This window comes from Pithys albifrons, chromosome 7 (assembly GCF_047495875.1).
Source record: "Pithys albifrons albifrons isolate INPA30051 chromosome 7, PitAlb_v1, whole genome shotgun sequence".
NCBI classification, from domain to species: Eukaryota; Metazoa; Chordata; class Aves; order Passeriformes; family Thamnophilidae; genus Pithys; species Pithys albifrons.
This window is the reverse complement of record NC_092464.1, coordinates 16,701,801-16,714,912: the sequence shown is the minus strand read 5'-3', so window position 1 is coordinate 16,714,912 and position 13,112 is coordinate 16,701,801. Positions and strand designations below refer to the sequence as shown.

The 13,112-nt window shown below is 43.3% G+C and overlaps 2 protein-coding genes across 7 annotated transcripts in view; one reads left to right on the top strand and one right to left on the bottom strand.

Annotated features, from left to right (window-relative positions):
* Nucleotides 1-261: 261 nt before the first annotated feature.
* LOC139674447 (microtubule nucleation factor SSNA1-like) lies at nt 262-5,122 on the bottom strand. Of its 4 annotated transcripts, XM_071560782.1 has the most exons (3): nt 5,013-5,122; nt 4,338-4,481; nt 262-4,069 (listed from the first exon to the last, which is right to left on the bottom strand). In XM_071560782.1, the coding sequence occupies exon 3, from the start codon at nt 4,001-4,003 to the stop codon at nt 3,659-3,661; it is 345 nt and encodes a 114-aa protein (XP_071416883.1). In that variant the 5' UTR covers nt 4,004-4,069; nt 4,338-4,481; nt 5,013-5,122; the 3' UTR covers nt 262-3,658. The 4 variants fall into 4 exon arrangements, with proteins under 4 accessions (XP_071416883.1, XP_071416884.1, XP_071416885.1 ...); XM_071560783.1 differs by lacking the exon at nt 4,338-4,481 and having other exon boundaries at nt 4,980-5,122; XM_071560784.1 differs by lacking the exon at nt 4,338-4,481 and having other exon boundaries at nt 262-4,064.
* A 338-nt stretch (nt 5,123-5,460) lies between these two features.
* WAC (WW domain containing adaptor with coiled-coil) overlaps nt 5,461-13,112 on the top strand; it is a 54,899-nt gene continuing 47,247 nt past the window's right edge. For all 3 annotated transcript variants that reach the window (XM_071560019.1, XM_071560018.1, XM_071560017.1), the window contains exons 1-3: nt 5,461-5,810; nt 5,937-5,973; nt 7,350-7,545. In XM_071560019.1, coding sequence (XP_071416120.1) covers nt 5,770-5,810; nt 5,937-5,973; nt 7,350-7,545 — 274 coding nt within the window. In that variant the 5' untranslated portion in view covers nt 5,461-5,769. The remainder of the gene's footprint in view (nt 5,811-5,936; nt 5,974-7,349; nt 7,546-13,112) is intronic.

Below are 13,112 nucleotides of genomic sequence, written 5' to 3'. Positions count from 1 at the left end.
AGGGTTCTCTGTAAAACCCAAGCAGTTCAATGATGCCGGCTCATAGGAGAGCAACCAGGGCAGGAAACAGCAGCGCTGCATCCTGTGTGAGCCTGACAGGACACTTACTCACAGATGGGAGCTCAGACCCCACAGCCTCCTGCTGGAACTGCCCACTGTGCAGCCAGGCACGCGACGTTGGTGTGGCCAGAAAGAGGTAAAAGGCAAAAAGAGAAAGCAAAATGTAGGCTGCCTCCATTGCTGACTTGTCAGTGGACTTAAAGGGGGGTAAAGTCCAGACTTCAGATGAAGTTCAGATGATTCCTAAAATTTGATTTATTGGGTAGCAAGAACCATAGGCAGTAGATCAGTACAAGCACACTTAGAGCAGACAGAAATGAAAAGAAATTCATCTGCCTTTCTATCACAACCCCTCATGCTCCAATCTTCCTGAATCATGACTTCACATTCACAACCTTTTTTTTCATTCTCTACCCTAAAAATTAGTGTCAACCCCTGGTTCACTCACCTCATTTCTGCAAGGTGATGAGCAGACACTGCACTGGGGAGGTGCCTGAACTGGAGGGTGAGCAGCTCCAGAAGGAGACAGTTATGGATTCCGAACGGCTGCTGGTATAAGGGACTTCACCCCGTGGTTTCTAGAACTACTTCCACATAGAAAACTACTTCAACATACCACCCACAAGCACTTTCTTTGATAACCACCAAACTCCATCATACAAAATAAACTTATGTTTACTTAGAAGGAGTCAACAGTCAAATAAAAACCTGTTGATCACTGGAGTTTTAAGTGCTGGGCACATATTTAAGAAGCATTACTATAAAAGCTGGGAATCATCATCTCATGCAGTTATGTTCTGTTCCCTGGAAACCAGGCAGTGGTGCCTTTACATAAATCCAGAGCTTTAGACCAGTGCTCTACGTGCACTGCATGAGACCTTTGAAAGAAGCACAGTCAGGAGTTTCAAAAACCACATCTCCTCACAAATCCAATAAGATGCAAGAGACCCAACACAGCACTTTAGACACTACAGTTTGGGAACCCAACTTTTGTCATTAAGGCTGCTAGACTGTAAGCTCTCAACCAAAGCATCAGATCCAACTGAGAGAGTCATATAAATTCAATATAAAGTCATGAATAAGTATGATGCTTTAAGCTTACAATCTGCCTTATTTCAGGTAAACTTTCTGTTGCAGGCCAGCCCTACCAGAGCTGTTGCAACCTGCACATTATCATCTCTTCCAGCAATACTGTGTACCAACTGAGTTTATTGTCTCCTATTCTGAACTGAAGCTGTTTACCAAAGGCTGTTTCTGTCAAGATTTATGCTGTCTGAAAAAACAGTGAGAAAGGTTTACACCAATAAAAGGATACAGTAAGTTCATTTGGGTTAACAAAGAATATGTTTGTAAGCACTATTTTGAATTACAGCTCTGAAGGTGAACAGTGACTGCCACATAACACTCATTCTACAGTCAAGCCCTAGAGACGTATTATTTCCCCCCAATTTGTAAATTCGATTTTAAATGGAAATATTACAGTTTGGGATCACTAAATGGAATTCCAACAACATTTCATCTTTTTATTTGAATGTTGGGAAGCCTCAGTGTGTGTAAATACCAGCCAGCAGTTACGTTTTCCCCTTAGTTTTGTAACAAAAAATTCAAGCATCTGCAGTATTTTAGTTTTGACACTGTAATAGCTACAGTTAGATGTAATAATGGCTGTGAGTAGACTTCTTTAAAGACTTGTAAGGTTTCTCTTCAAACTTTAGTTTTAACCGCCTCAGTAGAACGAGAGGAATTATTTAGGATTATTTTAAGGCAAAGAAACCTGTACTTATTGTGTGAGTAATACAGGAAATTAACGGTGCTGTTATCTATAAAAGAACTTTCTGAGATACAAATTCTTTTTCACAAACCATTTTGAGTTACCTTGCAGATACAAAGAAGCAGCAGTGTACATATGCAACTAAAGTTCCCGCTCTTTAGTTAATACTTTTTTCCCCGAGTCTTCCTATTTTGATGCAAATCAGTTACTACTGCCATTCTAAGAGAAGACAATGCCATAAAACAACCAGTCAAATAAATCACTTTTTTGCTACTAAAAATAGCAAAATTTTTGTGTAACATAAACAAGGGGGTTCTGAATGCTGTGGTACTACAACAGCAGTATCCATGAGATTATCTAATATTATCACCTCAGCATTACCCTAGGGAAGCCAGAGGAAATGCTATCCAAGTAAACTGTGATTAAGTTGGTCACACTAATCCCTGATGTAACATGGCAACCAGAGAACACAACATTTGCTTCCTATTACTGGTGAAGAGCTATTACTAAACTACTCACACCTGCATTACCCTTTATACTTGCACCTCAGAGATACACCATTATCAAGTAAAGAGATTACAATGGCACTTCTTTCAATTTAGTTAATTGGTAGTGAACGAAGATTTGACTACAAGATATAGTTTAAAAATCGTTCCTGCTATAACACACAAATGAGCAGGACAAAACTCATGTGTATGTACATGGACACAACCAGAGAGGTTCACTAGAAATAGAAAACAGGATTAAACTGAGATTTCTGCAATGCTGTCCTCCCAGATCTCTAAACTAAGTTCTATTTTAATATCATCTAAAAGAATGCCTGACAGATGGAAACCACTCCTCCTTTTCTTCACCTTTCATTTCTGTTTATTTCTCACCGTTCCAGGATGTCCACTACTCTTTACAATGTTATTACAATTATTTAATAGAACAGTATAGAATTAAAGGGCACTAAAAAGGTTTCCAGAAATTCTGTTAGTAGCTTTTAGCCAGGATTATCTTCTTTGGACTTGCATTTATCTCTGTATTTTTAATGGAATCCCAGCAATTTTTTCAGGACTTCCAGTCACTGTTGCAATAGTCACCTGTTGTTTATCCCTGAGCCATCGGTCCAGGTTCACCCAGTGCAGCTGCCGGTGCTGCCGTGCCCTGCAATGTGTGAGACACCTGCACCAAACCTGCCTTTCACTACAGCACCTCTCCTTCCTAATCAAGGCTTTTCAGAAGAGCTTCAGAAGTATTAAAACACCATACAGTCTTACAGCTTAACCCTCTGAGCTCTGCATTTGCCGTGTTTTCTCACCTTATCCCTCCATATTCCAAACAGGTGACTGTGAACAAAGGCAGTCTGTGCATGCATCAGACAGAACTCCAAGCTCCTGGAGGAAACTAAATAATTAATTTCTACTTGGTCCAACAGTAACACCTAACCATTTGTAAAGTGAAAAGTTGTATCTGATGTACTTGCAGCCACTAATTTTGCAAACAGGAACTTACCAGTAGCCCTCTGAAACTAACCAAGAAAACATGCTTTTTTTTTGTCTTCAGAATAGTCTTGAAGCATCACCATGTCAAAACAGCCTCAGATCTACCTCAGCTACCTATTTGCAATACAGTTGTGTAGTGTTTAAGTAATTAGATTTTTTTTTAGCAAAACAGCAATTTTATTTAATCTATTTGCTAGAGCACTTAAAAATAATAAAACATACAGACAGGTTGGAAGAAAATATCCCTTTCTGCTTACAGTGTTGCCGTAAGGTTCCGTGACTAACCACATTTCTCACCCACTGGAATTTTAGCTCTGTAGAGTCCAAACATTTGACTGTTTCACATTACACGGTGTTTCATATCTGGTGAATGCCTGAAGCTTCCCACCTCCTTCTTCAGGACATTAAGTAAAGTTCTAGAACTATCCAAAATCTTCATGTAAGCAGCTTCAGTTTCAGCCAGAATTTTATCAAGCTCATTCCGTGAAGCCACCTTTTGGGCCAGGGTTTCACATACATGATCCAGCTGTTCACTCAGGACTTGAATTTCATGCTGCAGTTTATTCCTTTCTTCTTCTGCTTGCTGGATTTGTTTGCTCAGCTCTTCCCTTTGCATACATAAGTCTTCAATGCATTTCACTAGTTCATTATTGTAACCCTGAAGAACAGCTCCCTGCTGAGTCATCCTGTGCTCCCTCCCCGAGTTCTGCCACTGCTCCCCGAAGTCCCGGCTCAGCAATGGCCTTCTGCACTGTGATGAGAAAAACACAACAAAACCAGAAAAAAAGTCTCTGAGAACGTTACCATGAATGGTGCAATAGCATAGACAGAGCCACAGGGTAAGATGCTCTGTTTGAGGTTAACGTGCTCATTCCAAGATGTGCCACGTCTCTTCCCTTTTCAACAAGGGGACAGGACAAAATTTGGCATCTGTACTTGCACCTTTACTGAAAACTTTTGATTCCTACGATAGCCTCATGACAAAGGTATCAAAGCATTTCTGGTATATTTTATAATACCTTAATACGATCCTGAATAGAGGATGCTTCATACCGCAGACTTCGAGGGTGTGGTCACAAATGACTCAGGATCACAGAATTGTCAGGGTTGGATGGCACCTCTGGAAATAATTCTGTCCAATTTCCCTACCGAGGTAGAGTCACCTGGAATAGGTGACACAGGAAGGCGCCCAAGTGGGCTTGGAATATCTCCAGAAAGGACCACTCCACGGCCTCCCTGAGCAGCCTGCTACAGTGCTCGACCACCCTGAACGTAAAGAAGTTTTCCCTCGTATTGAGGTGAAACTTATGTTTACCTCCTCGTCCTGTCGCCGAGCCCCAGCCCATGGCGGGAGCGGCTCACCGGGCACCGCCACAGCGGGGAACTCTCCCGGGACAGCAGAGCGCCCGGGGCCCCCGAACACACCGGGGAGACCCGGAACGCTGTGCCGGAGCCAGGACGAGTCCTTCCCGCGCCGCCCCCCGGGACACCCCGGCACCGAGGCCCGACCCGCGGCCGCCGCCCCAGGGACATTTTAACGCCCTCCTCGCCGCCGAGCGCGGCCCGCGGAACACGCGCCGCGCACAAAATGGCTGCTGTCCGTGCATTGAGTCCCCGGGCGGGAGGGGAGCGGGGACAGGTAAGAGGAGCCCTCCGCACACCTGTCTCGCCCCGCAGTTCCCCTGTTGCCCCACCTGCCCGGCAGGATCGTGGCTCGTCCCCACCGCGGGCGCGGCCCCTCTGCGACCTCCGGCCCCGCGCGCCCGCCAACGGCCGCGCCGGCGCGCCAGCGGTCACGGAAACACCCGAGCGTGCACGGAAACACCCGAGCGCTCACGGAAACACCCGAGCGCTGCCGAGGGCGGTGCCGCCCTGACGCCGCGCGGAAACGCCTGTCCGGAAACAGCCGATGTATTCCGAGGGCAGGGAACGCTCGGCAGCGGCGCCCGAGGCGGGCGCGGAGGAAGGGCCGAGCGCACGGAAGGAGCCGATGTTTGCCGAAGGGAGGGGCTGAGGGGCGTCGGGCTGGGCGGGCGCGGCCGATGTTTGCCGAAGACAGAGTCGCCCGAGAGCAAAGGGGACAGAGGGGACGGAGCGCGTCGGAAAGAGCCGGAAAGAGCCGACGTTGACCGAGCGCGGCGTCGCCCGAGTTCCCCGGATGTAGTTGGAGCAGCGGCGGCGGCGGCGGGCGCGGCGGGGGGAGGCGGCGGCCGAGTCGGTGCTCCCGGTGCAGCCGGTGTGTCTCAGCGCGCGCGGGGCCGAGCTGCCGGCGTCTCCCCTCGAGGCGATGGGCCCGTGAGCGCCGCTCCAGCCGAGCTGCCCGAGCCGCCCCCTCCCCCCGTCCCTGTCCCCGGAGCGCTGCCGCCCCCGCCTCCCCCCTCGGCGCCTGTGGCCCGGCCTCGGCCGTGCCCTCCTGGTCCCCTCACCCTCACACACACAGGCCGGGCATTGATGGTAATGTATGCGAGGAAACAGCAGAGACTCAGTGATGGGTAAATCGCCCCCCCCTGGCCCCGCGGGGCCGCCCCCTCCCCCCCCCTCCGCCATGTTCGGCCCGGCCGCGGGGCCGGTAACGGGCGCTCGCTAACGCCTCTCTCTTTCTCTCGCTCTCTCCTCAGCTGTCACGACCGCAGGGGGGACTCGCAGCCCTACCAGGTACCGCGGGGCCGGGAGGAGGAGCAGGGGTGGCGAGGGGGAGCTACTCCGGCGGAGGCTCCGGCGGCCGCCGCAGGCCGCAGTGCCGCGGCCGCCCCGGCCGGGCCCCCGACGGCGCTCCGGGGCCGCGGGGCGGGGAGGCGGCGGGGAGCGAGGAGCGGGGCCCCGGCCCTCGGCCGAGGCCTGCGGAGCCGGGGCCGGCACGAGCGGCCTAGTGCGACCCGTGCCGGGCTCGGGCCTGGGAGCCGGGGAGGGTGTGAGGGGCGGGAGAGCGGGCCCGGGGTCACCTGCGGCGGAACGGAGAACCAGGGGGAGGTGAGTGTTTTCCTTCTAAAAACAAAAGGCATCTTGTTCTTGCCCTCCCACCCCCCTCCCCAAAGTCCTTTCTTCTCCCTAAAACTGCTGCTGTGGGCTGTAACCCGAGCAGGGACATGGGCTTAGACCCTGGGCAACTTGGGGTTGTCAGTAAGGCTTAATTTCTACAATGGCCAGCTGCTGGGCACGTTCAGAAGCTGTAAAATCCGTGAGCTTTTGAGAATAACCTTAGTTTCTGTAAGGTGGGTACTCTGTTTCTTTGCTGTGTCTACTGAAGAAAACAGTTCTGGATGTCTGAGTCTGTGGACAGCCGTGTGTTGTGAAACTGCTCTCCTTAGGCCCAGAATTGAACTGTTTTGTTGCATTTCAGTGTTTTTGTATTTTTCTGAAGTGCAATACAGTAGTCCAAGTCAGCTGTCAGTGACAGTTCTTGCAAATGTAAATACTTGCCATTCAAGAGCTCCCGCTGCAAAACCAAGCAGGTCAAATTGAGGCAGAACATGCAATTTTTGGTAAATATGTAAAAAAGAATTGAAACATTCAAGTTTTGGCCTCCCAGAATTTTTTTTTAATTACATCTGTTGAGAGGGTTGCTAATACTGAAAAAAACATTGCAGAAGCTCAAGGTAATGATGAAACTGAATGGTCTTGACTAGAGTATGGGGGACGTACTCAAAGTTTACGCTGATTCAGTGTAACTTTAGGATTGTATTCTTAATACCAAGTGGTGACCTGTGCTTCTCCCACCACACAACTGTGACACATCCACTGCTGAAAGGGTGCAGTCCATCAGTGGAAAAAATAAGAGAAAGTAGGTTTTTCTTAACAGCAAGTTGGATATGATAGTGGGAGAAAATGGTTTGAGTTCTAATTACAGAACTTGTTGCTTTAATGTAGGTAATTAAAACTGGAAAGACTAATGCTGATTTTTTTAATAGATGAGAATTAATTAACTTTTGAAAGTGTTTTCGAAAGAGATGTAAAATTTAGAAATAACATTTTAACATCAGTCCCAAAACTTTATTTAATGTAAATGTCTGTTTTCTTATGATGTGTTCCAGGCTCTTAAGTACTCATCCAAGGGTCACCCCAGTGGTGGTGATCACCGTCATGACAAGATGCGAGACACCACAGACCCTTCACCACCAAATAAAATGCTGCGACGCTCTGACAGCCCTGAAAACAAATATGGTGACAACACAGGGCACAGTAAAGCAAAAAGTGTGCATACTCACAGAGTTAGAGAGAGGGATGGTGGTGAGTTATCTTTAACAAACCTTTATTTAAGCAATTACTAATTTCTCATTAAAATTTAGCCATTATCACTAAGGCGATGAGTGTTACGCTAAATGTGCCTTGTACTGTGCTTGGAAGACTGCACTGAAGCCAAAGTGTGAGTTTAATTGGAAGCAATCATTTACGCTTGTAACACCTATTAATTTTCTGATTTTTACAGGTTTTATAGTTTTCCATATCACTGTAAGGACTAAATACACTTTTTTTTTTTAAACTGGTATGTCTCATTTACTTTAGACATGCTGCAACATCTGATAACTTGAAATTGTTTTCTGGATTTTTCATCAGCAATAAATACTGACTGGTTTGGATACTGTTTTAATAACTTTGTGTGTTCTGGTGTTATATTGTGTAGGTACATGTTTCATAGACTAAACTCCATCCGAAATTTAAAAAACCTTCTTCAGCTGCTCTATAGAACTCTAACAATCAGAAAAGGGTAATCAAAGGCAGCACATACTGGAGTCTTTCTTGAAAGGAGCTTGCAGAAGTGTGTTCACAGTTAACTCAGCATTCTGTGTTTTCATAGGTTATTACAGACAGTATCCCCAGTATTTTTTGACTGATACTATTTTGTATTCCCACTTCCTAGAAAAAGGAAAGAGTAGGGTTTTCCCTGCAATGAACAGTGTTAAGGCAAGAAACATTTGCAGTTTAGAAATTTGCACTTACTGTCTGAATTTGGAAAAGCATTCTTTGTTTTGATTGTATCAAGTTATAAAATGAAGTTGTCAAGTAGAGAACCTGGAGTTTTAAATCAGTGCTTTTTCTGTATAAAGCTAACAAATTGTGGTGTACAGATACATGTATTGCTGCACTAGTTTTACTTGATATCATAGTAAAATAAAGCTAGTACTTTGAACTACCTTATAGAAAATACAAGTTCCACACCACAAGTGTGTTATGAGTATCCAATTGTTCTTTCAATTCCTGTTTGTTTTTCCTTCTTTGACTTAATGCAGGGACTCTGTACAGTGTGATAATGCCATAGAAGTGAGTAGATGGATTATACAAACAGGCATCTTTTGTTAGTACACTGATTTTCATTGTGTCTAATCATAATTGAAAGTGTAGTAATCTCAGGATTAAATGGAAGTGCAATGCCTGTAGGCTGCTGTTTTGTGCTAATTTTCAGGATACAGAGGTGTCCTGTCCACCTGTCCAGAGATATATGTCCCACATACACTTGCAATTCTGCTTAGTTTTGCTGCAGTCAGTAGTTTTTCTGCTTCACCTGAGGTACATCTGGTGGAGTTTTGCAGATGTGAAAAGATCTGGAGGATGAGGCTCTATGGAGGGAGTGTATCTGCTTATTTCTCAGTTGGAATTGTTTCTTAGATAGGAAAGACATTCTGAAGTTCTTACTGAGTCTACCTGGATGTAATAGCTGGGGAATGATCTGAAACATGGATATATACAGTAAGGATAAAGGAAAATTAATTATTTCTGATTTTGTAAATGGAAGGAACACTATCCCACTGTCCCTTCTCCTGACTGTTATCAGAGGGAAAAGTTTCATTTGTTTTGATCTGAAAGCAATTGTTTGCACATCATGTGTTAACACACTGGAAGAAGGAAGGAGTCTTCAACAGCCTGAGGGAAATTACTGGTTTTAAAAGTTGAATGTTTGTACTATTTAATGGAAATAAGTAATATTTTTTGTGTGTTGTTAATAAGGTTAGATTGGACACAGTTTCACCTTTGGAAACCATATTGAAAACAACCAAAGTTGCATTAAATCTTGTGTATGCAGTAAACCAAAGCTGAGCAGGTGTGGGCAGCAGGATACTAATTTGTGTGTGATTTACTGAATATTGCTGTCAGTATGAATTGAAGCTGGGTGTTGGAATGTAAACGAAGTGCTGTGATGTAATGGACATTTGCCTATTGCTAATACACAAAAGACAAAATAACTTACCATATTCTCTGTCTATTGAGTTACACTGAAGTGCTGTTATTGATAAAGTATTCACTGAATTTTTACAGTTAGATAACAGTGGGGAAAAAAAGAAAATAATTACTAGTGCTGAAATTTTTCATCTAAGACCTAGTATGACTGAATAGTATTAATTGGCTTTGATGCTACTGTAGTTTTCTGGCTTGTTTTCTTTCTTTTTACATTCTGAGGGGAAGAAAAATGTTGCATGGTTTTTATTTTTTGTAATTGCCATGCACTATTTTAAAATTGGTGGTGCTTGATTGGAAACTACTGCAAAGGTGTTCCTGCCTTCTTGTGATTAAGAAAACAAACATCATTGAAACATCTCTAGTGTGTATTTCCCAAAACTGCATTAAAGTGCCAAACAAAGTGTCTTTTTCTCTCATAGCTCAGAAAACAAAATAGGACAGAAATCTGGAGTACTGATACTGAACATAAAGTTGATTTAACCTGATCTCTCCCTCTCGAGTCAATGTTTAGAAAGTACTCCTCTATATCTCAGTGATTTTTGCTCTGAAGTGAAACAGGAGGATTCACTGCTGTAGCACCTTGATTTAGTCATGTCTGGTCCACTTCTCTGGGGTAAAGACAGCTGGTAAATGTCATTTAAAGCATTAAGTGTACATATTTGAAATACAAGAGCTATAATTAAATTGATTGAAAATTAATATCTGAAAAATGGTTGAACCACCTTCTGTTAATATCCTTGGTACCGGTATAAAGGTATTTGTTGTTAGAGCTTATTTTTGAAATACTCATGGCAGAATCTTTTGTGTTTGTAGAACTATAATCCATAGTAAGAAATTCTATTAAGGTTTTAAAACGTGTATTATGGGTAAGCCTTCCATACTGATACAGTGCAAACAAAGCATGTTTCAGAGTTGCTTACTGCATGGTTTCTGTGGGAGAGACTACAAACAGAGACAGTCATTCTCTGGAGAGAGACTTCCAGGTTTATGTTGGGCTAAACACAGTGGAGTACTTGCAGGTTTTTGTCACATCCCTGGTTTCCTGAGAGTACTTGTACATCCAGTGTATCAAAAAACTGCCTTAACTTTGTTCTTGCTTTCAGGTCCTTGTGCGTGGGGATGTTGTGTCTGTGTTCAAGTGTTTAACACAATGAACAGCTGCCCCCCCCTCAGTGCATCCCGTATTTGTAGGTCACCTGCCATAGGCAAGTGGGGGGTTGGAAGAGATTAGGGGGTCTTATGAGACCAACTCAAGTGTGAAGTTTCTTAACAGTAACAAATAGAGACTTAAAACCAGCATTGTTTATGAGGAATAGAACTATAAAGTGCCCTGTAGCTGTGGAAAAAATGTCTCCATTAAAGAAAGAGGGAAATACAAAGATTTGAGGGCTCTCATGCTTGAGGATGGATAGACTGAGAGCATGGATGACCATTGTAGGTCTTTTTAAATGCATAAATGAGGTGATAATGGTGCACAGAAAAGAAAGAGGCAGATAAGTAGGGTAGCTTTGGGAATACTGTAAGGGGGAGATACGTATATATGTGTGTATATATATAAATTAGGAGTAAAAATGCAAGATGGTAAAGAAAGAGAAAAGGACGTTTCTTATTAAATGTATGAAGTGGAATGACCCACAAAGACACACAGTAGAACTTTTGCAGAAAAGGTTAGTTCAGTTAAGCTACTTGTGCTCAGTGGTTTCTTACTGTAGGAAAATATGGGATGTTTCACTGCATTTAAGAGACTTTAAAACTTTGTTTGCTTCATGCCATGATCCTACTGAATTACTTAAAATAACAAATGGGGAGTGTTAATGTACATAGCATGAAATCTTTTGCTGGATTTTGTGCTGTTGTGCTGTGTAGGCTCCTGTCACAAAATTTGCTTATAACTTGTGATACTCAAATTCCAAAGTATAACTGAAGCTTTGTGAATGTTTCTTTTGCATGTGGTTTTTTTTTTAATTGGCAATTAGGAATATTGTCAGTGACCACTGTTACTGACTGTAATACACTTCTTAGATTAAAAATCCTGCTGCTATTAGAGACTGAATGGAATACCTTAAATAATGAGTTCCTGGTTTTACTGAAGTAGCAGTAGGAGCTTCTGTCATGAAAGGTTGCTGTGGTTTGTTACCAGAGGAGTTCAGGGTCCTCAGAGCACAGGGACAGCACACAGCCCTAAACAGAGAGCTGTGGTGGGTTTCTGTGTTAGAAACCCTGGCAGTAGAGGAGGACAGGAGGGTAACTGCTGATTAAATTATTAGTGTGATCATTGACCAGCAGTCAGAAATAAATGGGCCACTGGAGCAAGTACAAGAGAATGGAAACTGCCCAGGCAAAGAGCATTGTAAGTTGTGGGGCAGGTGGAAATAGGCAAGTCTGAGAGTAACGTGGTGAAGAGTTGAGGAAGAGGCTGGAATAGATTCTATCTATGTAGTTAGTGTTAATTGCTGTTCAAGTAATTACTCATTACTGTGAAAACTGTTTCCTCACTGTAACTGTACAGTCAAAGCTGGGATGAGAGAATTTTGATCACAAAGGAGAGCAAGCTCTCCATGAAATATGCTTTGAAGTCCCTGCAATGCCCAAGTGTAGAAGTGGTGATTCTCTTCTCTATTCCTTGAATATTGACTGTTTGGATGGCTCTAAAGTTGGGGTTTGGTGGTTGGTTTGTTTTTTAAGATAAATGAAATTGTTTCCAGAACCATTCACCTTTTAGAAGCTTTTGTCTGGATTAAAAAAAATAAATTGGGAAAGGTAGGTTTTTGTTTTCTGTTGTTGATAAAAGCTTTCTTACAAGTCTTACTGGTACCTTCAGATGGTGGGGTTTATGTTTACTTTCAAAGTTTAGAAGTTTTAGATAGGAAATAGCTTCCATTTATGCAGGATATTTGGTGATGTTTCTGAAGTGACTTTTTGCTGGATCAGTTGTATAAACATTTTTATTTGTGTTTAGTCTGTTGTGAGGATCTCTAATAGAAAAGAAATTGAAAAGTATGTGCTCAGAGACTTGCAGTAAAGGATATGACTTGTGTATGTATTTTTTTAAATTTAGAGGCTTAGAATGTTAATATTCAAAATTGCTTTTCAAAAGTAGCTGCAAAGCTTGCTTTTATATGGCACAGAATGGAAGATAAAAAGCCCTAATTGTGTATTATTGATAATAGGTAAGAATTGTGATATTAATATGATGATACTAAATGCTAAGTCTGTATGCATTTAGGTGGATGGAGTCCTCTGTTTTCTCTCAGTGAAGTTCAATTACCTGGTGTAGATCACTAGAGTAAAGATGTGTTAGTGGGAGACTTGATCTGAAATGGAAGCTGCATCAAATGTTTGTAAGCAGTGCTGTTTGTTTGTAACCTGTTGATGCAGCTGCTTCCTCAAATCTATAGCTATTAGGACTTTGACATTGGGAACTTGCACTTATTGTTTGTATGTTCTTTTGTTTGTGACTGTATAAAATTCAGATCTGTTAATAGGTCCTGTGAAGGTTTCCATTTGTAGCTGATCTGTATAAGCAAATATGCATCTCAGTTTTAGGAACTCATAAACTCAATTTTTGGATTGTTAGTGTAATGTGTTCAAGTCAGTCTACCTGCTAGACATGGTAAGCT

What these genes read in the sequence shown, in the direction of transcription:
- LOC139674447 (XM_071560783.1), bottom strand. Translation starts at nt 4,003, where the DNA reads ATGACTCAGCAGGGAGCTGTTCTTCAGGGTTACAATAATGAACTAGTG.